Genomic DNA, 26,805 nt, shown 5'->3' with positions numbered 1-26,805 from the left:
ATCAATTGATAATGTCCATTACTATATCGACGTTAATCAATCTATGTTTATATCTCACCATCAACTGATAATGTCCATTATTATATCTATGTTAATCTATATATGTTTATATTTGACAATCAATTGATAAATCTATGTTAATCTATGTATATATCTTACCATCAATTGATAACGTCCATAGCTATATCTACGTTAATCAATCTGTTTATATCTCACCATCAACTGATAATGTCCATTACTATATCTATGTTAATCTATATATGTTTTTGACAATCACTTGATAAACCTATGTTAATCTATGTTTTTATCTTACCATCAATTGATAATGTCGATTGTTATATCTATGTCAATATAACTATGTTTATATCTTACCATCAACTCATAATCTCTGTTACTACATCTAATGTTAATCCATCTACATTTATATCTTACCATCAACTGATAATGTCCATTACTAATACTACACTATTATCTATGTTAAGCACTACGGTTCTCCAAAGCGATGAGGATAAAAGAATGACCATCAGCCCTGTGCCTCTCTGCCTGCCCTGCTGGTTCTCTGGAGGTAGGGTTCCAACCCTGGATCCTGGCCAGATTCCCAGCCTGGCTCTTACTCCAACATGGCCACTTAATCATCCCCTGGTCTCTAATTCGACAGTTTTTCCCTCCTCCCTTCTCCACTGTGTCACCAGTGTGTGGTGAGCGTATACTGGCGCATACAGGCTGCCGTGCATCACCCAGTTAGTTAGTAGGTCTGCTAGTTAGCTACACATTGGTAGTGGATGAATTGTCATAACCCCCGCAACCCCCACTCTCTCTCTATGTGGAGCACTTTGTGTGCCTGGTTAAAAAGCGCTATGTATATTCAATTCATTATTATTATTTTTCAGTGGGTCCAACTCCTAAAACCTCAGAATAAGTATGGAATTCATTACATTACATTTTAGGGCATTTAGCAGACGCCTTTATCCAAAGCGATTCGGTTGAACAGTATGGACTGTCTGACTACCTCTGACCACTATGCACTTTATTAATCCACTTCAACAATGCACTTTATATGATCATACTGCATTCTATTAATGGACTATGGACTGTCTGAATCCTCAGAACACTATGCACTTTAATAATGGACTTGCAATCTGTGTCTTATGTATTTCTTTTGATTTTTTATTTAAGCACTGCTGTAAGGAAAAGCACTTCATAATGATTGCCCTAATGGTTAGTAAACTGCATTTTGTTGTACTGGTTGTCCTTACTTCATCTAATCTAATGGTATGGGAGCAGTTAGGGGAAGGTGCCTTGCTCAGGGACACCTCGACACTCCGGTGTCGAGGTGATTGAACTAGCAACCTTCCGGTGACTGAACTAGCAACCTTCCGGTTACAAGGCAACCCGCTCTTCCTCCTGAGCAATCCGGGGATCGGACTAGCGACCTTCCGGTTACAAGGCAACCCGCTCTTCCTCCTGAGCAATCCGGGGATCGGACTAGCAACCTTCAGGTTACAAGGCAACCCGCTAAGCCGACCCCATGCAGTCTGCGGGGGGAGGAATCGACCCATTAGGGCTCAACGCGCCCGCGGCCTTCTTACCTTCTCGTCCAGTGCCTTGTGGTGCTCGAACAGCGACTTGAGCGCCTTGAGCACCTCCACCTCGCTGGAGACGCCCGAGGGGGACTGCGCCTGCCGCTTCACCACCGTCATCCGCAGGGACCGCTCGTGCCGCGACACCAGGCACTCCAGATGCTCCAGGAGCAGCTATGCGGGACGGACACAAGCGGCGGCCATTACTGGTGATGTAAATAGTGCTGTCAACTGCGGTCGTTGTCGTTTTGACTGCTTGCTAAGCAGTCAAAACCCAAGCAGTCAAAATGATGTTTCCCTCACGATGTGAGGGGAACATGCAATATTCAATAATGTCGTTGAGCATTGCTATAAAGATTAATATTTATTAATCTGTATGTATTGATAAATATTATAATATCATTATTAATATTTTAGAAACCATTTTAAACCAATTTAAAAAAACGACCACTGAGGGAAAGAACCTCACTACTTCATCCCTTTAAAAAGCATCCATCTATTTTTCTAAATTAGCAGTTTAGCTGAGTTTTCAGGGAGGAAGCATGAATACAATAACATGGACACAGGTGATAATCACGAAGGTGCTAGGAATTTCCCTAACGAAGACACGCGGGGAAAACTCGGCGCACACTTTCAAACACACGCAAGGGGCGTCAAGGCAGCACAACTTTAGGCAAGGCAACTTTATTAATATAGCCCTTTTCATACACGAGGCAGACTCAAAGTGCTTCACATAGAAACATTGTCTTACAATAAAATAAAATAATAGATAAGTAAAATAAAAAAATAGTAAAATAGATATATAAAGGCAAAGGCAAGGTTAAAAAATGCATTTTAGACTTTTTGCAATGTATTTAAGATCAGATGAACAGTCTCTCTGGTACCCACGTCGGGACTCCAACCCGACCTGGGTACCGAGGAACTTGGTCCTTTCTCTGGGAGTCCAACCCAGATTCTGGGACTCCAACCCGGATTCTACCCAGACAGAACTCAGGTCTAAACCCTTCAAAGTTCATGTATCTCTCTGATACCCAAGTCGGGACTCCAACCTGACCTAAAGGTCAAGTCAATTTGAATGAATTTGTCCCTCACAGACCCACATTGTTTGATACAACCTAAGCCTTCTAGTCTGTAAGTCTTGAAAGGGGTGAAGAGAAACTACAAAGAACCCCGAGGGATCAAACCCTGAGGGGGAACCCAGAAGAGGGGTGGCGGTGTGATCCGTCCCGAGACACAACGGTGGTTAAAAATATGAATAAACATATTTTTAATTTCAGACGGAAAAAAAATGCGAAAAACAAAGTTATGATGGTGTGAAAGTAAAATCATGATTGTGCCTTGATTAGAGCCTGTTTGGTGGCTGCCAACAGAGTGTTAAGGTGATAATGAACCAAGGAGGAGAAAATTAATTCCTTCCTTTCCTCCTCTCCCTGTTCGTGTGAGTGAGAGAGTGATAGTGTGTGTGTGTGTTATGCTAGAACGCACTGCAAGACAGTCTGCCCAAAGACAGGCAGCACGCCAGCGGGAATCTGCCAATTATCATTCGGCAAAGAGAAGATGACGAATCACCACCAGCCCTATAATATCCCTCCTCACCGATGTCAGGCGACACCACAGACTGCTGCCCGGGCTGTATCCATGGGGGGTCCAGGGTGTCACATGACCCCTATAAACATGTCAGTGCGCCCCCCCCCTCCCCCAAACACACTTAAAATTAATTGAAAAAGTAAGTTTGGCGGCGAGGGCTATATTTTCAGTACATTATTTCTACTTAATGACCCTGGTCACGCCACAGACTGCAGGGTAGCTAACTTTAGCCTGGAGCTAAAGTTAGCTTTTCATGATCGCTTTCCCTGAGTCACGAGTATGACTGCTGAACAGGGAAGCCTTCGAGGAACGGAGGCGGACAAACTGGGACAGACATAAAGGGCTGGACGTGCTCAAGCGACAAACATTACCAGGGATAATGAGGTGTTTGTGTGTGTGTGTGTGTGTGTGTGTGTGTGTGTGTGTGTGTGTGTGTGTGTGTGTGTGTGTGTGTGTGTGTGTGTGTGTGTGTGTGTGTGTGTGTGGATGAGGGAAGATGGGGATGCCTTAAGCCTACACTGTGAAATGATTGAAATCAAGCTAATGTTGAATTAGCTTGATCTCCATCATTTCACAGTGTAAGCTTAAAGGCTTGTTTGAAAAGGAAAGGCTTGTTTGAAAAGAGAAAAATGGAAAGGCGATTAATCACCAGAGTCAGGATAACAATCTACTGTAGGCCTATGCGCTGCAAAGAGCCATGAGTTTGCAGATTGCAAATTGTTTCACAAGCTGGCAGGTTTGTGGATCTAACATTCAATTCATTTTCAACATTCAAAATTTTCACTTTTCTTGGTGATTGATAAAAATATCAGGTTCTTGAAGCACTCAAATCTAAGCTGTTGTGATATACAGTAGCTAAGCATACCTTGAAGCACTCAAACATAATCTCTGGTTTATCTAAATCCATATATAATACCAAGGCGGTTTAGCATCGTATATTCAGCCGTTTATTTACCTAAACCATAAGCTTCATCAATGTAAGCTTATTATTTCCCGGACAAAGAAATTACATTTTTAGGAATTTCTTCCACAAAGTATCTATGAAATACTGCAAGGTAAACTGTGAGGTCAGGAATAGCTTGAATTACATCAAAGTGCTTTAGGGAGTGGAATGAATTTCAATAAGGGATTGTGGGGAAACTCAGGCATTTCAGACCCATTGCGGTCTATTCCGTACCCATGGTGGTCTCGGAAGAAAAGACTCTTTAGGATTCCGCAAGCATCTATAGCATCATTAGCGACATTAGCATTGTTGGGAGCCATTAGCTTCTTAAGCATGAAAGTCCACTGACCCTGGTGTTGTTCCTCTCGGCCTTGAGCTCCGAGATCTCCTCCTCTTTCTCCAGCAGCTGCTCTCGACAGACATTGAGCTCCTTGGTCAGCGCCGCAAACTCCTACGGGACGACAACACAGGAGACACAGAGGTTAGCATTGCAGCTAGATAGCCTTCGGAAAAACAACATCAACCATTCACAATGGACGGCAGTCGACCTGTGAAGGTTTAAAGGTGTGATGTGCAGGAATGACATACTGTAGAACCATACTAACGCAAATGAGTATACTCCACCATAGTCGATAACGATAGTGATCAATTCAGAACAGAGGCCAAGACAATATGTTTGAAACGTATATAATAACAATATACACAAATCTCTGTTGTATTGGTTCTATACAAACAGTGAACAGAGACAGTCAACCTCACATTGTACTCTACCTGACTCCTAACCAACAGCCCTGAGCAAGACGAACATTAAATGTACCGCTAGGACGCTCATGCTCCGAGGGGGCAGAGGGGGGCCCCCATCACGAAAACCCCCCCCCTCCTTGCACAACTCTTGCTTGGCAGGCTGTTGGTGCCACTCTGCAGACATTACAGTCAATTATGCCCGGCTTCTCCTGCTTATTGGTTACCATTCCTGAACAGAAGCAGATTCTCGTACTTTGAGGAAAGAGAGGGACACGTTTAGGAGGAGACACACCTTGCAGCTCCAATAGAGTGTGTGTGTGTGTGTGTGTGTGTTTCTGTTTGTCTGTGTCCGTGTCTGTGTGTGTGTCTGTGTGTGTGTGTGTGTCTGTCTCTGTGTGAGCGTGTGTGTGTGTCTGTGTCTCTGTGTGTCTGTGTGTGCGCGCACGTGCGTGTGCGTGTGTGTACCCTAAACGAGGCACCGCCTGTGCATGCGTCTCTGGAAGAGAGCGTTCCTCCCTGATTGGTTCAGAGACTGATGGTTCGGTTGATGTGAAGCAGACACTGGAGAGTCACTAAGCACCATTACCCTTCGGACCACCCTTTTCCTCTTGAAATCGGATGACAATATTCCTCAAAAACATTCGCTGTAAAGCTGGGAGAAAGACGGCGGGAAAAATTGAGTATTTATTTGGCCAATGTGACCGACAGTTTCATAGTACGAAAATTTTTGTTTTGAATTCACTGAACATTGTGAGTTACTTCATATAACTGTGTCTGTGCACCTACAGTTAAAGAACCAACACACAAGACTGTACAATAATAATCTCTATGTAGCAAAATAACTTCTAGAATCCATGCAACATCCTTTGCACGGATCAACTTTTTTAATGACTGTCAGTTCAGCAACGGTTCGACTCTCACACGGAGCCAGGAGGTTGCGTTGTGTGCGGAGCAACTGGAACAGCGAGAGCGCCCTGGAGTTCACTACAACTGGGTTAGCAACAAGATCAGGTCAGCAGCAGCCGGAATCCCAGATGTTACCATAGCAACACCGGAGAGGGGAGGAGGAGGAGGATAACGTGCAGAGAGAGGGGGGCTTTCATCGGGCGGCCGGCATGAAATGTGAAACAACAGTAGTAGTAGAACAACAATCTCTGGATTACACAGTGGGGAGATTCTGCCAGGATTAGGACAATTAACGTCCTTAAATGTATAAACCGAGACAAACAATAAATGAGGAAGGGGTTCAATGGAAGGGAGAGATCAATACATACAGTGTATTGATCTCATACAGTGTTCCTGCCCAATACAACATCTTCCCCTCGACTGCTTTTAGAGGAAGCCATTTTAAAAGAGGAACAACTGTGTTTTGGTATCAGGTGAGGAGGTAGGCTACTTCAGAACAAAATAAAATAACGTAAAATGACTTTAATGCTGGTAAATCTCTTCCCCAGGGGAATCTTGCTAACAATAGCCACCTTAAACTTAGCATTTAATGGATATTCTTGTTGTTTGGTTGTAATTGAACACCGGTAAATCACAATGCACATAGGCCAAGGCAACCTCTAATGTAATTTTACATTTCCAAGGGGGAGTTATCAACGGGCGCAGACCCCAAATGCCTCCGGACGCAACTGGATAGACGACAACCAATCAGGGCAACGGAACATGTGACACATCTGTTGTAGCTATCTTGGTTATTTATGAAAATGTCTCAATCGCGCTCCCATAGGGGGCTCCTCTGTTCAGTCATCGATATTAAACCCGCCCCCCTATAGATAAGCGGTTGTGATTAGCCCACCCCGGGCCAATCACAACCATACACATTTGGCAGGGCGAATAAAACAAGCCAGCAGATTCGGTTGCATCGCAGCATAATGTTTGAATCAAAAAGTGGTCATTGAGCCAGGGTTGTAGATAGATATTCGTGTTAGGGTTAGGCACCTCCAGAGTATCTTGATCAAACCAAATCAACCCGAGATGGAAAGAGAACAAAGAGAAGGAGCAGAAGGAAGAAGAGAAAGTGAGAGAATAAACAGGAAAGAGAAGGAATGATGAAGGGAGTCAGAAAGTAACGGAGGAAAGACAAAAGTCGGCCACCAACAGAACAGGATAGAGAAACCAAAACCAAAATAATGATCTAGAAGGGGAAACATATAAAGAAAGAGCCAATCGATCTCCAGTGTAAACAAAGACAATCATACACAACCAATCGATGCCAATGTTTCCAATTGTATTGCGGTCCCATTGCAGCAAGACTGGAGAAATAGGAGCAGGCAACATGAACCAAACTACACCAATGGAGCAATGAAAACACGAGCAGCCCTCATATTCCCATGGAGGTCTCTGGCCAAGCCCTGTGACTGTAAATCACACAGCTGTCGACCGAAGCCCAGCAAAACACAGTGGGAGTGTTGTGGGCGCTTTTGTCGAAACTTAATCAAGCGAGCTAAAGGGTCAGCGGATGAAAAAATTGAAGGATTGAAGAGAAAAAGAAATCGGTGAAAGGTGATAGGATATATGTTCACCTACACGTATGATGGTAAGCCAAAGGGGTCCTGGGTTCAAACCCCGGTGTCTGCAGCCCAACCTGAAGGCATTCCCTAACCTTGCCTGCTCCTTAATGAAAACATTGTGTAGCATCTTATCCTAGCTATCTTTGTTGTACACGGGGAATGGGTTAACCTAGCAACTGTAAGTGCTTGGCACTTGTTTCAATGAACATCCTTACTGTACCGACAGCGATATATCGTTGGTTCTCTTTCTTCTGACAAATGTAATGACGTGAATCTGAATTCGCTGTTGGTCGCGTGGTATAAAAGCGCTTGCTAAATAATTAAGTAGTAAAATAGAGAAACAGCGTGCAACTCCCAGGAGAGTCCATTAAGGACGGGTTGGTGTGAGTCCGTCTGCACTCTCTCCAGCCAACAGGAAATAAACAACACAGCCAACCCCAGAGCTCATGGGAACCTGGGCCCGGCCTGCCTCCATGACCTCTCTCCCTGCAGGGAAATAATGGGAATGATGGAAAACTAATGAGAATAGGTAGCCATGTTTGGACCAAGTCTCCATTGGTGTTTGTCCAAAAGTGGGGAGCTCAGACGATGGTTTGATGCAGCCTATTAGCAATCAGTTCGGAGAAATTTAACCAATTTGTAGGAAAGATGTGTGGCTTTAAACCTTCCTTGATTGACAATGGACAGCTCGTCTTTATTTGACAATTTTGAGGCAAGTGTTTGAAAGTGGTTTGCTGTCGGTTGCTGTCAATCAAGGTGGGATCAAAAGGCGGGAACAAAACAGCAGTCACTGTCACCATTCGTTTGAATTTTAATTTGCAGTCGGATACTTTTAGTTGAGGAATCCTTCCTTTAACTACTCAAACTGCTGGACCCAGTTGGACCAGCAGAGGAAACCATTTGCTAGCCTCTGCTGGGGAAAAAAAAAAGACTCTCAAGATGATTACCTGGGAATACTGCTTGGCCCTGCAATACTGGGCTGTGGGCTGTGTGTGTTGGTATAAGAATGTTCAAGGTAGAGAACGACAGAGCTATGGAGGAAAAGATGGTGTGTGTGTGTGTGTGTGTGTGTGTGTGTGTGTGTGTGTGTGTGTGTGTGTGTGTGTGTGTGTGTGTGTGTGTGTAATGGAGAGTGTGCATGTGTGTAAAAGTGAGCGAGAGTGATAGAGAGACAGCAACAGAGTAGTTATAGCAAGTGTGTACGTGGCTCAATATGGCAGGGAGGTTAATAGAAATGGAAACAGTAGACAAGGAATCCTCCCTTATTACCAGTGAAAAAACTGTCATCCGCTGTGTGTGTGTGTGTGTGTGTGCCATACTAAATTAGATCGTACCATCACATTCTAGCACAAAGCAACAACAATGCATGTCGTTGTCAAAAACACATCAAATACATCAAAATGAGAATGTGAATATCAATCGATGAATTGTGAGTCTAATTACGTACAACACGCCACATTATGGGGGAAACACACCCTTAACGCAACAACACAATCACTCATCTTTCGAACCACGGTCAATTGTACAGATAGCATAATACCCACGGACAACCTAAAGCTCCAAATCATATTTACAGTGCGTGGGTGAGGGGAGAGGAAGATATCCCAGAGAAGGAGCAAGACGATATCGCATCTCATCCACGGACGGACAACATTCAGTGGATGCGTGACACACCACCATGTCCACCGTCAACATAGATCACGGGGTGGATATTTTTAGCTTGGTCTCGAGTGGAGATCATCGATTTTGTTTTTTTGGGAGAAAGAGGATAAAAATATGAATTGGATGCACCGGAAAACAAAGAGACAGTTTCACCAATCTGTTCTACCGTGAGGGTTTTTGTTTTGTGCTACCATTATACGTCTGCCCAGTCGCACCTACTGCACTCCCAAGAGTTCCTGGAAGGAGGGATGGCTCTTCTAAATGGTAACTGGACTGCATTTATACAGCGCTTTTCTAACCAGTGGCCACTCAAAGTGCTTTACAATAATGCCTGATATTCCCCCAATCGCACACCGATGGCGGTGTCAACCATGCGAGGCGACAGCCGGCTCGTCAGGAGCAGTTAGGGTGAGGTGTTTTGTCTCAGGGACACCGCGGACACTCCGCTAGGAGGAGCCGGGGATCTAACTAGCAACCATCCGGTTACCAGCCAACGCCGCTCTACCTCCTGAGCCACATGCTTTCAAGGTTTCTCCCCTCTGGGTAACTTTGGAGTCGTTCATTGCCATTCAGAGGGCATAGTGGTCAGAGGGTTTCGTACAAGCTGGGCCTGTGAAGTCCACTGAGACTGTAACTGGGGTCCAGGGCGATACACATAACATTGACCTGGATTTCTACAGCAGCTAGTTTGACTAAAAAGCTTTGGTACATTCTTCTGTACAGCTAGGGTGTGTGTGCGTTGGGACATTTTGTGTCTCTGTCAAAATAAACACCAGATGGACTTGGGATGTGTGTGTGTCTGTGTGTGTGTCTGTGTGTGTCTTGGTGTGTCTGTGTGGAGGGAGAGTTACTCATCCAACATGGCTTCAACATGGATCCAACGTCAGCCCCAAGTATCTACCGAATGAGATGGATAAATATTCCAGAATTCCCACTACTATAGGAATGATACCCTTCGCTGAGCATGTTAGCTAACCAACATACAGACAGACACCGCAGGACTTCTTAACAAAGAATATATCAGAGGAGACCCGAAGAGGGGAAATGCATGTTTGCCTTTCAAATGTTACAAACTAGAAAATAAGTGTGTATGTTTTGTGTGTGTGTGTGTGTGTGTGTGTGTGTGTGTGTGTGTGTGTGTGTGTGTGTGTGTGTGTGTGTGTGTGTGTGTGTGTGTGTGTGTGTGTGTGTGTGTGTGTGTGTGTGTAAACCACGCACCATTAACCACCAATTAATAGAGCCTGATGATTTGATCGTCACTACAACGGGTGGCGTGATTGGGACTCTGATTAATAGGAACACCCGAGACTGCATGTAATTGGTAATTAAAACAAGACAGGATTCTAGCTCTAGCCCATTGTAAGACCTATGAAAGACAGGATGCCAGCTCTAGTTCATACTTAGACAAATGAAAGACAGGATGCTATGTCAAGCAGGTAAAAGGCTTCTTACAGGCAGGATTATCTGATGTTGAAATCCCATCTGAACATCAAATAACTTTTACTTAAACACATGTGCGTCGTTTTCATTTATTATTTTTATTTACACTTGGACGCGCACACGCACACACACACACACACACACACACACACACACACACACGTTGATTTACATTGACCTTTAGTCTTGGGCGGGGGGTCAGAGGTCATCGCCCTCTCCCGACCCGAAGGCTGAAGCATAAATCTGGGAGTGGGGCATTACATCGGGGTAGATTTACTGCTCTTTAGAACCAACTTTGATCCTGAGGAGAATCGACCAAAGCCCTGAAAATCCAAGAACCCCATGGCAGTATCCAGGGGTTAACTCTCGAATGACAGCGTATTGGAAATCCATTCTACAGTGTTACGATCGTAAAAAAGGTAATACTGTTATATGTTTGATTAAAGCATAACTATTTATGACTGCTCTTTATTAGCAGAGGCCGTGAAGGTCAGTAGCTCCTCCCCCCACAGGTTCTTAGCTCCACCCCCTCAGACAGGTCATTGGTTCCTTTATCTCTTGGTGTTAATGAGATGCTGCTGCGGCCCCAAGCATTGCTGGAGGCTGAGCAGCCAATCCGCTGCTCCACCCCCAAGATACCGCGATATATATATGTTAAATAAATGTCCCGATACAGAATCCATATTTGGAATATCGGCCTATATATCGGTAATCTTTTACTCCCTAATATCGGTTTCAGCAACAGCCCAGCTAGCCAGATATACCACAGATAACCTCGTGGCTGTAAATGTCAGGTGATTCATCAAGATACCACGATATGTGTATCAAATAAAAGGCCTATACATCTATAGTTGGAATATCGGCCGATATATCGGTGATCTTTTACTCCCCCTAATATCGGTATCGGCATCGGCCCCTGAAATCCGGTATCGGTGGGGCGCTGGTATAAAACCCAGCGCTTCAGGCTGGGAGTGACTACCCTGTCAACAACAGAATATAGACGTCCCATGAATGATGAATAACTGTAATAAGCAGGGGAATATTACGAGTAATACTCAAACATATGTTCAATAAAACTGGAAATTACAGGCGAGAGAGAGCGGTAAAGGGATATAATGCATAAATTGGAGAGCACACTGGGTCCGCTACCCACCCCTACAGTATGGGGGTGCGATAGAGTATTATAGGATGTGAGAGAGAGAGAGAGAGAGAGAGAGAGAGAGAGAGAGAGAGAGAGAGAGAGAGAGAGAGAGAGAGAGAGAGAGAGAGAGAGAGAGAGAGAGAGAGAGAGAGAGAGAGAATGTACTTACTACTACAAAAGCAACTTCACAAAAATACCCTTGCTTTCATGGTATAGTGTACACGCACACACACACACATAATGTTGGGTGCGGGTTTGGCACTCATGATGATAAAAGATATAAGCGGTAATATAAACGAGGCGACCACGTTCTGGAGGTCCCGTTGGATGTCGCAGGCTCCCTAGCGCCCAAACAGTAGCAGCGCAGCTAGACAGATTCACCGCAGATAATCTCGTGGAGCATTCCCCCCGGACCGGCTGTAAATGTCAGCTCATTCATCATGTGCTGCCGGTCAGGGAGATAGGGGTGCGACGTGACACACGGAGCAGAAGAAGGAAGGAAGCGTATTGTTCATGTGGATAACTGTTGTCGAGTGGGATACCTACATCCGCCCACTAGGGGCAGTAGTGACATTGCTGTGTACTATAAACTACCGTTGGTTACCCTGAGCTAGCCAGTTGATGTATGGTCGCTATGTGGGAGAGTCCATTGGTGAAGTCTCAGACACAAACACAGAGGCCACAAGATCATTCAAGATATTTCAGATAATTCATTGTGTTAATGGAAGCTCCGTCTGCCTCCTAACCAGAAGATAAAGACAATGTTATTTTGGAACCAGAAACCCTTTAAAACTGTTTAAAAGGGCCATAGGACATCCAGAGGACATAGGGATTTCTTTTTTTAAACATCTTTGTACCGGGGTTGGCCGCTCAATGTGTTGGTGTGTGTTGAGGTCCAAGTTCCTTGAAGAGCGAGAGCACAACAATTCTGTCTTGCTCCAGGTGCCAAACAGCGGCGACAAAGCTGCCAGATTGGCAAACGAGTCCACACATTGGTGAAAAGATTAACGAATCAGGCGAGTGGTGGAACTGGAACAGATAACCACTCAGTAGCGGTCGGCCGTGTTCCACAGCAGAAATGAAATCCATGTTTACACACTGATAACCGTTCAGCGATGGACATGAATGAACAGAAAGCCTTGGCCATCCAAGCTCATTGCTGGTGTGAACTGACATGGAAAAACATGGAAAACCTTTAACATGAAACAGACATCTAAGTAACAATAAACTAAACTTTCTGGAGGTAGGAATGCCGTTAAGACGCCACAATACAGAGAAAACTAACAGGCTTCACTTCCAGATCTCTTGACCTGTCAGCCATCCCATAATCAAACATCGATCAGAGTGATAATACCATCCAAACAGCCATCAGTACGTCTTTGAGAAAGTGTAAATGTTTTCCAGACTTTTTTATACAACGCTGTTATTATGGTCTGTTTGCCTCAGACCCCAGTTTAAGTCTTCCTTCTCAAATCATGTTTTCTTCTCCAATCATCCTTCTCTTTCATGCTTCCAATTTAACTCACATTTTACAACACCTAGAGTTATAAAAACAGCATATAAATGACAAGTGAATGTGGATCAGAGGTTGAGATAATTTATATACAGAAAGGATGGGATGGGAAACAGTGTTTTACAGAACTTGCTTGGACTACTAACAAAGCTATGATGATTCATGCCAATTAATAATTCATAAAAAAATTCAACTAATATTAATTGTTAAATGAATAATTAGTCAAGTTCAACTAAAGTTGTAAACCTCATAATGGGATCTTTAGAGCTGTGAACTCTGCTGCAGTGAGGAAGGCACATTCTGTCTTTTTCTCTATTGTTTAGTCAAGGCTGTGTGTGTGTGTGTGTGTGTGTGTGTGTGTGTGTGTGTGTGTGTGTGTGTGTGTGTGTGTGTGTGTGTGTGTGTGTGTGTGTGTGTGTGTGTGTGTGTGTGTGTGTGTGTGTGTGTGTGTGTGTGTGTGTGTGTGTGTGGGGTGGTGCAGTTAGCAGCATTAGCTCCTGAACGCTGGCCCTTAGTTTGCCCACATTGCACTTTTCAGCAGCAACAACGAGTCTGTGCAACACACAGCACATTTACAGCAGGGAAATGCTAACTCACATACATTGTTAAAGAAACATGGAGCCCGTTTACAGCCACGAGCCCTGCTACAAAAACAACTATCCAATATAAATGTAACCTAATGTAACGCAGTGTAAGACAAGGTCATTAAATATGGATAGTGAAACACAAGGCCACTTGCCATCTTAAGTATCTCCCATATCAGTTGCAGTAAGCATTGCTATTCTTAATACCAGCCAGCCCTCATGCTCCATACTGGTGTGTGCTGTGATCCATTGCGTTTCCCATAATGCACAGGGGGCGAGTGACACATATACAGCAGAACACACTAAAGTGTAACCGGCCAGACACATAGGACTCCCTCTAACTATCTCTTTCTCTCTGAATCTCTGTATCTCTCTACCAGTCTCTCTCTCTCTCTGAATCTCTGCCTCTACCTTTCTCTCTCTCTCTCTCTGAATCTCTATCTCTCTACCATTCTCTCTCCCACTCTCTCTCTCTGTATCTCGCTATCTCTCTACCACTCTCTCTCTCTCTGTATTGGCATCTTAATGTACCGACACGGTCACATCAAGGACAAGGCAGAGGAACAGAGCAGTAACACACACACACACACACACACACACACACGCTCCTTTCCTTTGGGAAACAAATAATGGAGCGAGACACCAGATAAAATCGACAGCAGGCTGGCCCACAGATACACGTTTATCATCGCTGGTCTCTCCTTAATCTCCTCTCTCTGTTTCACACAGCGGCCTGGTTTCAGCGCCTGGTGTATGTCGACGGACAGCCGTAGAGACAGCGTTCTCGAATGAGCACTGTGTGGTTTGACAGGGCTGACGCTCTCCATGGTCCTGATTGCTCTTGTTCAATTCTGTCTCTGCAGCACGACGGCGGTTCAATATCCAACACCAAAACCAGCAGCACCACTGCTTCAGCCAGGTCTCTCTCTCTCTCTCTCTCTCTCTCTCTCTCTCTCTCTCTCTCTCTCTCTCTCTCTCTCTCTCTCTCTCTCTCTCTCTCTCTCTCTCTCTCTTCTCTCTCTCTCTCTCTCTCTCTCTCTCTCTCTCTCTCTCTCTCTCTCTCTCTCTACCAATCTTTAAGTCTCGTTTTCTCCACCTCTTCTCAATCTAAAACTCTCCCCATCTCTTCAAGTTTCTCTCTTATCTGAACGTCGTCCCTTACAGAACTATCAGCCCCCCGGGAACAAATCGAACCAATGATTCAGATCATAAAAGTGTAATATACTGGACACTTTTATCCAAAGTCGATACGATGCCATGAGTGAGTGACTGCATTTTAAAGTATGGGTCAGCCCGTTGGGAATCAAATCCTCAACCCTGATGATGTTGTACAGCATGCTTGATTAATTTAGCTTCACAAGCAGATACACGCACGCTAACACACACACAATGAAACAGTATTCTCTCACATCAGAAAACACACAAATGTGATGGTGTCCCTTTCAGTGTCCCACCCACTTCGGTTATCCTTTAAAACATTAGCATCTGACAACGAGGTACCTGGAAAAGTGTGTGAAAATGAAGGAAACAATATTTTCTACTACTTCAATGCCTGGATTAATTGACCTTTGTTTGTTGGAGATTTTGTAAACGGGCGGTCTGATTTGATCAAGATAACGCCATTCATCCTCCTTTTGGATGCTATCAGGCATTCGATGTTGTGGCTAACAACAACCAACATATTAAATTGTGAGGGAATGAGATTATAATTGTGCAGCCTGAATCACAATATTATAATGATTAGTGATATTGAATCGCTGATGTCGCTCCACAACGTGAAGACGTTAGAGATTAGCACTTAACCGCTATGCAGGTGATGAGGAGGAGGGAGAGGGGGAGAAACAGAGGGAGAGCGAAGGAGTTAGAGAGACAGGGAGAGAAACGGAGAGCAAGAACAGACGTAGCAAAGGTGATTTATCCGTCCCCTTTCACAGACACAAATCACACTGCTTCCCAACAATAAAACACAACACAAAAACACCACTGACCCACATAAAAACACCAAAACAACCGTGGGGTGACCAAAAATACGGACAAAAAAACCCTGGAGCCTTTGATTGTTAAAAAAACGTCCTTGTAAAAGGCAAACAAAGAGCCTTCCACAGTCTGGGTGCCATCGCCCCAAAGGCACGATCACATCCCCATCAATACAAGTTCAAGGAACAGTCAACAAGTGTGGGTCAGAGAACGTGCAGGACGCGAGTCCGGGATGTAAGATGAGGCGTGACCAAGTCATGGACCAGGAATTTAAAATGTACTTTCAAATGAACCATCAGCCATTGTCATGTGCAGTGCCAGTGCTGATGTGTCATCTGCAGAGGCCTTGCGGCAGAATTCCGGAGAGCAATCCGGCATACCGGAATTCTAAACTTTGAAATGAAGCGCGTAATGTGACAGGCTCAGGGCTGATGGGAGTTCTCCAGAGGCCTTGCGGCCTTCCGGAATCCTGGAATGTTAACAGGCTGTCCAAGAAAGAGTGAGACGGAGACAGAAGGAGATGCCACGGAGAGAGAGAGAGAGAGTTTGAACGGTAGTACTGCCTAGGCGTCAGGATGTACGTGTACAGCATGTATTCTAAAAGCAGCCTGACACTCAGGTCGGCGTGTGAGGGCTCCTGATTGATTGCTAGTTCTGCTACGTTGCCAGGGCTAGTCCCCCCCCTTACAGAACTAGACAGAGGGCTGCCAAATATGTCTGAGAAAATCACAAGGAGGGAGGAGGGGGAGATTGTTCAGAATGTGTCCGATATCTTCAGGGTGAGAGCCGGTCACATCTCCAGGGTCTGAGAATTTGCCAACTCTTGTCTCAAACACATAGAGTTACCGGGGTTGCCAGTTATGCGCCACAGGGACTGCAGCATCCACTATGGCGTTGCCAGATATGTCATATAGATTTGTCTTGTTAAGACATTCTAGGGGTGATATTTTGTATGTTACTTGTGGCTAATTACTAAGGAAATTACGAAATTATAAATAAACGTGACTTAACGTAAAGTGAATAGCACTTTAATACATTAACAAAGTTATTTCTGCCCGAGTTTTAGATCTTTTAATGCAATGCTGTTGAATTCAACAACTCCCACGTTTCACAGGTGACTTCAAGATGTCATTCAACTACGTATTTCGTAGTTCGTAGTTTCCTTCAAAAAACAGGACTTCAGTAGCAATAGAGCAATAAGCAATAAAATACAATTAAGTATTAAAAGCTGCCACCGTGTTGAACAGTGGAAGAACTCACTGCAGAACGGGAAAGTGATTTCAAACGACTTTCTGACTCGGATGTGAAAGGGAAACAAACAAATGAATCCAACACGACATCAACGATCAAAACTTAAAACCCTCACATCCTAGACTCAGAAGCTAAGCCCGCAGAGTTCAACAAACTCACCTGGATCCCTGACCTACATTTCAATGAAGAGAGGAATGCTTTAAACAGGGGAGAGGATCTACAGTGTGCTGACATGTTATTTGCATTGCTTAATGGGCCTGTTCTTCATCGGGGGCCAGGTTGCTTTGCATCTCTCCCCAGGGAATCTTGATTGCATGTTAATGGAGATTTGGTTGATACCGCAGATTAATTATGCATGTGCCAATTTACAGCCTCTAAATAATAGATGGCAATGTATGGTTTACGGCTACACTGCAATCTTTGGATTTTATACAACTGTACAACGGTGTGAAATGCTTCGTGATGTTGTGAGACGCTGCCTGCTTTTTATTTTTCTCTTCCTTCAACCCGCATTCCCACAAACAACATCATCACCATGGAAACCCACGTTCTTGTCAATCTCTGAGCAGCGTTGCCATGGCGAACCATGTGACCTCTCCCTCCTCGTGAATTAGCGTTCTGCTCCGCGGTGCAAAAAAGCGGGTGCTCAGAAAGACTAGTGTTTGGATTCCCGCCCCCTTCGACATCGTGTCAGTTAGAGAGAGTCAGCCATTTAGTTGCGGGGGTAGCAGGTGATGTCGCTCCGGTCGTTGGGAAGTTCTCTGTTCAGAAACTTGAAGCGTGACAGTATGATGGGAGGAATGTGTGGTGTTTCAGAGGGTGGATGCCCACACACAATGACGAGAGAGTGACATGCTCATAGGAAAAACGTCTCTAATTTAATAAGTGAGCAGACCCCTTTATTAAAAGTGATTTACAGTCCGTTTGTAGATGCAGGTCATTTGGGAAGAGAAGGTAGGGGTTAGAGATCGCTCTAGGATGTGTACAGGAAGAGTATGGACATTAAGGATCCAACAATGATACCGCTTCTCTGGTGGTAGAACACTATTAGTCCAAACAAGTCACTAGTTAGGAAGCTTCCCTTAAAAGTATCTCATATACAAGCTCAGTTGGATGGTTAAAAGTTAAATCTTGCTAATGAGCATAACATCCATACCTCCTACTAACCAAGTCATAGTCGAATAAAAGGTCAAATAGGTTGGCTTGTGACTCAACATGCTACTATAGATAAAATAACAATCATTTCTATGGAAACATTTGTTATAGACACACACGTAGGCAAAGCAGAATGAGGTTTTAGTTAGAGAGAGAGAGGGAGACCGAGACCAAGAAAGAGGGAGAAGAAGAGATGCACGCTGGTGAGTAGGACGTCTCTTGACATTTGCAGGAGGTCTGAGACTGAAGGGAGGTTCAGCTCCTGCTGTTTAAATATTGAAGGGCAGAATTAACGCTGAATAACAGTTTTCTAAAAATGGCCGAGCATCACTGCTGGGCTTGACGCCCTCGCCCACTCCTCTCCTCCTCCCTCACTCCCTCACTGTCTCTCTCACCCACTCCTCCTCCTCCCTCACTGTCTCTCTCATCCCCTCCTCCTCCTCCCCCTCACTGTCTCTCTCATCCCCTCCTCCTCCTCCCCCTCACTGTCTCTCTCATCCCCTCCTCTCCTCCCTCTCTCCCTCACTGTCTCTCTCACCCACTCCTCTCCTCCCTCTCTCCCTCACTGTCTCTCTCACCCAATCCACCTCCACCCTCACTGTCACTCTCAACCACTCCTCTCCTCCTCCCTCTCTCCCTCACTGTCTCTCTCGCCCACTCCTCTCCTCCTCCTTGTCTCCCTCACTGTCTCTCTCACCAACTCCTCTCCTCCTCCCTCACTGTCTCTCACCCACTCCTCTCCTCCTCCCTCACTGTCTCTCTCACCCACTCCTCTCCTCTCCTCCCCCCTCACTGTCTCTCTCACCCACTCCTCTCCTCTCCTCTCCTCCCCCCTCACTGTCTCTCTCATCCCCTCCTCCTCCTCCCCCCTCACTGTCTCTCTCACCCACTCCACCTCCCTCTCTCCCTCACTGTCTCTCTCACCCACTCCTCTCTTCCTCCCTTTCTCACCCACTCCTCTCTTCCTCCCTTTCTCACCCACTCCTCCTCTCTTCCTCCCTCTCTCAACCAATCCTCTCTCACTCACTGTCAAAAGAACGGACCGCTGCTTCTTCTCTGCCAATATCACTGCACTATATTTAGACACACACACACACACACACACACACACACACACACACACACACACAGGATGCTGGATCCAAACAAATACTAAATCGTCTTTCTCTTCCTCCATCTTCCATTATCCCCAAATGAACACCTTGTTTTACTTGTAAATCGCACGCACACAAACACACACACACACACACACACACACACACACACACACACACGCAGAGTCTTACAGGCTATAACTGTATGACAGCCCCCTGACATGAAACGAGTGGAGGCCCAGTGTACAGGGCAGTGTTGGGTTAGGAGCATACGGAGTTCGATCCCCTACTCCCACAGCTTCACCTTAACGGCAGGCATCCTTGAGCACGAGGACTAACCACTCTCTCAACCGAAATGCCCCGTTTGCTGCTTAGGATAAAAGCATAGTGCAGTGAATTCTGGGTAAAGGAGAAAGAGGTTGGGGTTGCATCTTATTGTAGGTTTAGTGTGGAAGGCCGGAGGGGAGAAGGGGAGGAGGGCAGGAGGATGTTATTGGGGAGACAATTCTGCCTGGAGAGCAAAACAAGCATTGATGAGCATGGGGCAAGGCCAGTGCCTGAGTCAGAATCCCTCCTCCTCGCTCCTCTGCTCTGTGCCCTGGCTTTCAGGATTGTGTGTGTGTGTGTGTGTGTGTGTGTGTGTGTGTGTGTGTGTGTGTGTGTGTGTGTGTGTGTGTGTGTGTGTTCGGGTACATATGTGTGCTCTGTTTATGAGAGAGCTCGCCAGAGCCAAAGAGGGTGGGTGTGCGTGTGTTCGCCAGCTTCCGCCCTCTCTGCGCCCCGGCGTCGCTGAAAGGCCACCGGTGATTGCGTTTCCTCGATAGAGCAACTGGATCAATGGCACCGAATCAAACCACCTAATCACGGCGCAGGACCTTCCAGCACACACAAAGCGACCACAACCGTCACAGGCCACGGACACGACCGACCCGGGCGTATATGCACGTGCGCACGACACGACCAACGGCCTGCTTCTCACTAAATGGCAACGCAGCGGGTAGCCATGGCAACCTCAGCCTGTTGCATCTGTATGTTTTGGCAAGGGGTTTTGGTGTTGCGTCTTCGCTTGTTGACGGAGATAAGGTCATGCAGCCCGGGCTAATGAGCGAAGGGGAGCAGGAGGAAGAGGAGGGAAGGAAGGGTGAGGAAGAGGACAAGTAGGCAGAGGAGGAGGAGGAGGAAGAGGAGAGGTTGTATGCACAGAAAGAGAGTCTCTTCCTCCTCTGTGTTAATGCTAGCAGACACGAACGGGATTCCTCCTGATTTGTTTCCAGTATTGACAGGTTCGCCCTGATCAGGAAGGGAGTAAAGGATGGCAAAATGCATTGATGGATGGATAGATCAATAGATCAATAGAGGGACGGGTGAATAGATGGAGTATGATTGGCAAGGGTGGAGGGATGGGTTTGTGGAGGGATGGAGGAAGGGACAGACTGAGGTTTAAATGGGCATCGGACTGGAAGCCAGACACTGTTAAAAAGAGCACATCATTGAATGTGACGGTGCGACTCAAATGAGCTCAGTCAGAAACAGCAGTGGTTCTCCCTCGCTGCGGCAGAAGTGTTCCCGCTCAGGCAAAACAGAGTTTCTGCCTGAGTGGTTTCAGAGCCCTAATGCATGCCAGCTGCTCTAACAGGGGCTTAGAGACACAATAGTCAAGCCACACTCTTTAAAAAAGGGCCCCAAGGAAAGAGCAACGTTTTGTACTCCTTCTGAATACTAGAACCGCCGCAAGGCTGAACATTTAACCACCGGTTTATTCAGGTTTTACCCCTTTCGGGAATTTTCAGATGTTTTTTCTTGTTTACATGTGTCAGCTCCTCAAATTCTGATGTAATATCGGACCAAGGTTAACAGCTTATTCGCAAAAGGTGCGACTTACTCATTTGAAGCCATTTCACTTGAACCAAAATAGCTTATGTTATTATGAAGTATGTCTATTTTTATATTTTCATTCAGGTGGTATCCTTAATACCAGTGAAGTACATTGCTCTCACAGACTAACCACTAACCCTTTCCAGACTATATGTCCACCTTCTGGTATCCTACATGTTTAAATACACATATGCCTGTAACTTGTTTGATATTTTGATATTAGATCACTGTCTTTTAGCATACAGATGGGGACAATGGGGAAAAGATCTTTAGCAGTCATTAGGGGAGGGCATACTTGATTTGTCTGAATTTTCAATGCTTATGACCATCAGCAACAGTGATGCCAGTACTTGATTCCAATTGTTTCTCTTATGCCTTTACCACAGACATGTCACTAACACCCATGGCACTGGTCAACAGCAGACACCGGGACACAAGCATCTTCTGGGGGCTGCAATGGGCAGTGGGCGCTAGGCGTGGCCCAGGCTGTTCACGATACATCGCTTCCTTTTCAGCCGGCCTGGCTGCCTTCTGATCCTGTGACCAGTTTTCTTATCAGCATTAGAATGAATGTCTTTATTGGGATGTTTTTCCTGTGCCCTGGTCGTGCAGAACATGTGCATTGACAGCAGGAAGGTCAAGCCTGTTGTGGAATACAGAAACTTGCCCGTGGTCATCTGGTCCGTAACGTCAGCGCACATTTTGTTTTATTAAAGCAGGGAATGGTTTCTGGCACTTTTTTGCTAAGGAACCCGCCGTCATCAATCACCTTGGGTGCAGGGGAGGGAGACAGTTTTATTTGCCTTAGTGAGTGTGGCATTTCCAGACTTCATCATGGCTGAAAAGCGTTGACGTTTAAGGGTTCTGGTATTTCTCTGCACTTTGTATTCATTGTTCCGACCGAGGCAGTGCCGTGAGCCAAAAGGTGAACCGCCTCGTTTGGTCCTCGTTATTCACCCTAACTAGTTTCGTCTTCAAATCGTCTAAAAGACTAAGATTAACTGTAGCCAAACTATACTTCATACTAAACAAACGCTTTGGTTGCTTTTGTATTTTCCAAATTGCCAAACGCCACTTATTTTCGTCAGGCTCGAAAGGTAACCGTTATGGGGTGAAGTCAGGACTCGCCTTCAGGGGCTTTCTACTGGAAAGAGATTTCTGCCCGGCTGAAAATAGTACTGAGTTAAAGAATTACGCGGCACACCAACCCCAGTATCCTGTGTGAAAGTCCTGTGCTTGACCTGTTCATCAACGGCTTCCTCAACAAACATACCCGTCGAAAGAAGGCCACTGAGCCATGTACCATCGCCATACAAGTCGCAAAATATTTCAGCGTTAAATTTCTGTTGTATACAATGTTGGGGAGGCGTGTTCTCGCAAAATGCTCCCAGGAACAGCACAACCACATGATTATGATAAAGTATAGGCCTATTGTCAACGGAAGTTTAAGTCAAACAGGAAGAGATAGTTACGATAGTTTGAATAATCAGTAAATAATCACAATTTTAAATGCAGAGATGTGCTTTTCAAGCCGAAATCATTACTTCTCCCTATGCCCAATTGACATTGATAAAGAGATATTGATTATATATTTTTGTCAGTATTCCCTAGAGGGTATAGTGCATATTGTATCTGCCTTATTACGTCACAATTAATTAAAGCAAAAACGTCCAACATAAAACATGTTGGTCAGACCGGACTATCTACATCATCTGACCAGAAGAAACATATACACATCACTAAGAAGCAGGTAGGGGTCAGGCCATCTTGGCTCAAGGTCCTCACAGGTAGACTGCAGAAATGGGATTAAATCCCAAAACCTTTCTGATGAGAGTCGAACACCCTTTACCCCCAGACTATCCTACCACTTCACACACTATCGCTTTCATCGCTTTGATTGAGTGTCAACGTCAAGAGGACTGAACTTTCATGTTTGTGCACACACACACACACACACACACACACACACACACACACACACACACACACACACACACACACACACACACACACACAGAGACTCACAGACACAGACACACACACACACAGACACACACACACACAGCAGGGAGTCTAAGAATAAATCTCTTGGGCTCTGACACAGAACAGATAAAGAGCTGTCTCGTAACATCTCCCCCTCGCTGGAGCGTCACACACATGGCGTCTTTAGAACATGCATCGTCGCATTGATTCTCACGCAACACTGTACATCACCGTAAACAAAAATTGAATTGAACAACAATGTGTTTTCCGTTCATCGTGTTATTGTTCACTTCGTCTTAAAATAAGTGAAATTAAATTTGCACACATCAAAACTTCAGTGACGTCGACGTGACAATGAATATGCAATAGTCTTTGTGACAGAGGAGGGATTTAAATAGAAACAGAGGGGAGGATTTAAATAGAAAATGCAGACGGAACGCAGCCTCACACACGCGTCACACTGAAGCCACTCGCTTGATAAATCCATCCACAGCGAGCTCAACGCCGATCGAACGGGTTCTGACGCAGGTGCAGCGGGCTTCGTGTGTGGAACCCGGCGAACAGCAGGATCAGAGGAGCGCTAGAGTTACGTAGAGCTCTCCGAGGAAAGCACAGAGGAGTGGAGAAACATTTAGTCAAGGGGTTCGACTGGCTATGAACAGAACACAAAAAATAAGGAAATGAATCAACTATGAATAAAAAACAAAAGTGGGAAAGAAATACAGATAAAAAAATGTACAAATAATTCAAACGACCCGTCTGCATCGACCCGTCCAAAGAACAAACAAACGATGGACGGTTTAGGATTGACAGTGCAGATAATGATATATTACTTCCTGTCTCCCAGATGGCGCCATGGAGATCAGACAGGAATCAGACGGGGGGGGGGGGGGGGGGGGTACTGTACGGAAATGAATGCAGACCCTGAATGCATGTGTCTTCCCCTTCACGGTCGTCAGTGAGGACCCATTTAGACACTCGGACCAGCCGTACGTTGGGCATTACTTCCCTGACGGTGTTGATACTGTCCTAACGTTTGTGGTCTTAGGCAATAAACCCTCATTATGGTAAATGGACTGCATTTATACAGTGCTTTTCTAACCAGTGGCCACTTAAAGCGCTTTACAATATTTACAATAAAACTAGCAACCTTCCGGTTACCAGCCAACTCGCTCTACCTCCTGTACTGGGGGAGGGGACCTTACAGGAGAAAGATCCCATTTTCAGAATTATTGTATTGAGGAAAAGCGAAGAGCCTTTGTTCCTCGAGGAATCGCTTGGTGTTTTTAGCCTTACCATTGCCAAATACTTCTGGGAGTCCTTCGCCCCTTATTAAACTCTAATTCATTCATAGGGTCGACACACAACATCCCAGAAGTCCTCTAACAAGGCAAAAACAGTCGCACAACAACCGGTTGGTTGTTGTGGTCTAACAAGCTGATGTTATTAACACGACCGGCAGCACCTTGGAACCAAACACGATTCCTTGCGTTAAACACTTGTGGTCGTGCAGAATGGAACATCTATGAATGGTAATTTCCGAGAGCACCTCGCCTATTACAGTTAAACGATCTTGCACAGGAGGCGAGGAGAAGGAAGCCATTATTATTTCTGCCCTTTGATTAGTTTTGCTGAGAGTGTTTGGTGTGAATCTGACGTAATTTTAGAGAAAGCCGCTTCAACTCTCCTTCGTACTTTTCTTACAACAAATATGATACTAGTTGACTGTTAATGAGAAATTTTAGAAGGTTTTTTTCTTTGATAACTCTTTGAGACAGAATTCAGACAAAACAGTGGCGTAAAGCACGGGTGTATTCAGGTGATATCATCCAGGCTGTGTATGGATGAAGGCTGTGCAATTCAAAGTTTTTTCATTTTGTATTAGTTTTCCATTTTAAACATTTACGGCATTTAGCAGACGCTTTTATCCAGAGCGACTTACAACGGTTCAAACACACATTCAGACACCGACGGCAGCGTCAACCATGCAAGGCAACAGCCAGCTCGTCAGGAGGAGTCAGGGTGAGGCGTCTTGCTCAGGGACACCTCGACACTCTACGCTTCTACTAACCTCCTCTAGTACTTAAGAAAACACAGTATCGTTTGATCCTACGGAGAGTACTATTTTGTTCTGAGGGTCTCCCCTGGTTACAGTACAGACCCTCACTCTGATGCACCAGACAGAGAGAACAAAGACTTGGTAGAAAGAGGGTCAGAGGAGGCATAGTTCCTTTAAATGACTGCATTTATATAGCGCTTTCCCAACCAGTGGCCACTAAAAGCGCTTTACAATATTGCCGTCACCCATTCATGCACACTTTCTAACGGACATGGAAACTACTTTTGTGTCTTTAGTTGAATCTTCATTTTTGAGGACATCAAACCAAACTACCCTCTATTACTGTTCTCCTTTTCGTTGGCTCAACCATTATCACAAATAAAACAATCATGCAACAACTACCAGGCGATATTGTCTGTTATAAAACCATCATTTAAAAAAGCATAAGGTAATGAGTGCCACTAAAACTATCAACTGTAAGAAATGAAATAAAAACCGATCCCATCTGGTGAGTATTAAAAAACAGCAAAACATCAGTGAATCTAACAATGCATCTCAGACACAAACACACACACCAAGACATGCATGCCCAACCGTACACACATAGAAGCTAACACAGCCACACATGCCGATGACACACACACAAGCACCAAGATACACACACAAACAGACACACACACATCAAGATGCACACATAAATACGCCAAGATACACACACGCTCATACACACACACACAAGCCAAGATGTACACACAAACACACGTCAAGAGCTACACACAAACGCACACACACACACTCAAAGATACACACACAAATGCCAAGATACAAACACACACACACACACACAAGCCAAGATACACACAAACACACACAAGCACACACACAAATATAAACACACAAACACACAAAAACCAATATAAACACACAAACGCCAAGATACACAAAAACATACACGACAACATACACACACAAACAGACGCCCAGATAAAGACACACACACACACACACACAAACACACACGGCAAAGCTAAAGCATCCAACTGCAGCTCTGAGCCATCTCTCCCAGTTTACTGCTATCTAAGGGCACCCAATAAATCCTCTTCTTCAGACGGACACTCGTAGCGCAACACTGAAGTACCACACACAAACACACACACACACACACAGTGGTGTTTATGGCTGTCTGGGGCGGAGAGAGATATATGGGGAGGGCGTGGCTCTCTGCTCCAAATTAGAAGGCAGGTGACTAAAAGAAAGTGTTGTTAATTACTAATCATCTGTCTTGTCTATTAACGCAGGGCAGATTTGGCCCCAGGGGAGAGCAGGATAGAACCGGTCTTAACGCACGGACTGGAAGGGTGGGCAGTAACGACTGCAGGAATGGATAATATTTTGAGTTTGAAGGAACATTATTATTTAAATGTTACATCAAGGGCAATTAGCAGACGCTTTTATTCAAAGTGACTTACAATAAGTACATTTGTCAGAAGAGAGAGAAACAATATATATCGCTGACTGGACAGTAAGGATGTTCAAAGAACCAAGTGCCAACCACTAACACTCGCTAGTTTAACCCATTCGCCGTATACAAAAAAGATAGCTAGGATAAGATGCTACACAATGCTAGTACAAGTACTATTTTTAAGTGCCAGGATGTACAACACACAATAAGTACGTACATTAAGTGCCAGGATGTACAAC

General features: G+C 45.0%; 1 protein-coding gene across 1 annotated transcript in view; it reads right to left on the bottom strand.

The window, feature by feature from the left end:
• ppfia2 (PTPRF interacting protein alpha 2) overlaps window positions 1-26,805 on the bottom strand; it is a gene marked incomplete at its 3' end in the record, with an annotated part of 130,162 nt that overhangs the window by 40,248 nt on the left and 63,109 nt on the right. Inside the window, exons 3-4 of the mRNA XM_079755738.1 lie at window positions 4,460-4,561; window positions 1,590-1,754 (exon numbers count right to left, since the gene is read on the bottom strand). Coding sequence (XP_079611864.1) covers window positions 1,590-1,754; window positions 4,460-4,561 — 267 coding nt within the window. The remainder of the gene's footprint in view (window positions 1-1,589; window positions 1,755-4,459; window positions 4,562-26,805) is intronic.

Source organism: Pollachius pollachius (assembly GCF_949987615.1).
Source record: "Pollachius pollachius genome assembly, chromosome: 18".
NCBI lineage: Eukaryota > Metazoa > Chordata > Actinopteri > Gadiformes > Gadidae > Pollachius > Pollachius pollachius.
The sequence above is the reverse complement of the archived record's forward strand: the minus strand, read 5'-3'. Positions and strand labels throughout refer to the sequence as shown.